General features: G+C 49.2%; 1 protein-coding gene across 2 annotated transcripts in view; it reads right to left on the reverse strand.

Moving 5' to 3' along the window:
- Positions 1–1,134, reverse strand: part of Tepp (testis, prostate and placenta expressed) — an 8,832-nt gene continuing 7,698 nt past the window's right edge. Inside the window, exon 7 of one of the 2 annotated variants that reach the window (XM_023709390.1) lies at positions 1–147. In XM_023709390.1, coding sequence (XP_023565158.1) covers positions 13–147 — 135 coding nt within the window. In that variant the 3' untranslated portion in view covers positions 1–12. The remainder of the gene's footprint in view (positions 148–1,134) is intronic. The other variant, XM_004625940.2, reaches the window with a different exon arrangement.

Raw genomic sequence — 1,134 nt, forward strand, 5'->3', positions numbered from 1 at the left:
TTAAGTTTATTTCTAGTCAGGAAGTGGGTAGCTCCAATACATGCACTCTGTCCCACTGGGGGATCTGAGGGGCACAGCCCTGGAGTTTGGGTGTTGATTGGCATCCTTTTCACCGATTAATGCCAAGGGGTCAGGTAATTGTTTCGGCTGTGGAAAGAAACGGGGGTTAGGTAAAGGCCCCCTGGAATGCCCTGTAGAAAAATTAGGCTTCTTCTAGGCCAGTGGTGAACCTACGGCACACATGGCACAACAGGCTATTTGTTTTTATTGAATGCTCAAAGGTTTACCATCACTACTCTGGGCCTTCGCCTCAAGCCCACCTTCTACCTGCTGGCTCTGAAGACAGTTTCAATCCAGCCTCTGTGTGGCTCCAGAGCCTTCTATGGCTCCAGATTTCCTTATATATTTTCCACTGTTGTCCTTGGCTTTCAAGTTCTCCGCACAGCTCCAGTTTGCCTCATCCTTATCTCCCACTGACCCCCTACTTTGAACTGCTTCACCCACTTTTCAGTCACTAGTGAACATACTCTGTTAGACAGCTGTGGTAATCAAAGGCAGGATGCATCCCCACGTGCATACAAGGGAGAGGCAAGGCACCCTTCTGTCAACAGAGGGGGTGTAATACTCTAGATGCTGTGATCTCCAGGTGGTAGCCAAAGGAGGGAGTGTGAGCTGGGGGGTGGCACAGGGCCAAGGGACTTCAAGGAGGATGGGCTCCAAAGCATGAAGCAGAGGAGAAAGAACCACATAGGAGCAGAAGCAGGACAAGCACAGTCTGAAGAGTGCTTGGTTGTGCTGGTGGGTTTGGGTGGCACCAATGAGCCTGGTATTGAGAAAGTGTGCGGAGCAGGCTGCAGAGGTGGGAGACTGCCAAATGATGAAGATACTTGAAATCTTGCCATGCCTCCCTTTTCATTCCCACTTTTTTTTTTTTTTTTTTAATACCAGGGATCGAACTCAGAACCTTGCAGGAGCTTATGCCACTGAGCTATTCTCTTTTCTACTTCCAAGCCTTGTCTACTATCCAGGAGCACCTGACCCCTCTCTTAGGATATTTCCACATCCCAGGAGGGAGATTCTTTTCTCTATTTGTGTCTCCCTCCCTAGTCTCTCTGTCTGTCTGTCTGTCTGTCT

The sequence above is a fragment of the Octodon degus genome, unplaced genomic scaffold (genome assembly GCF_000260255.1).
Source record: "Octodon degus isolate 3935 unplaced genomic scaffold, OctDeg1.0 scaffold00011, whole genome shotgun sequence".
NCBI classification, from domain to species: domain Eukaryota; kingdom Metazoa; phylum Chordata; class Mammalia; order Rodentia; family Octodontidae; genus Octodon; species Octodon degus.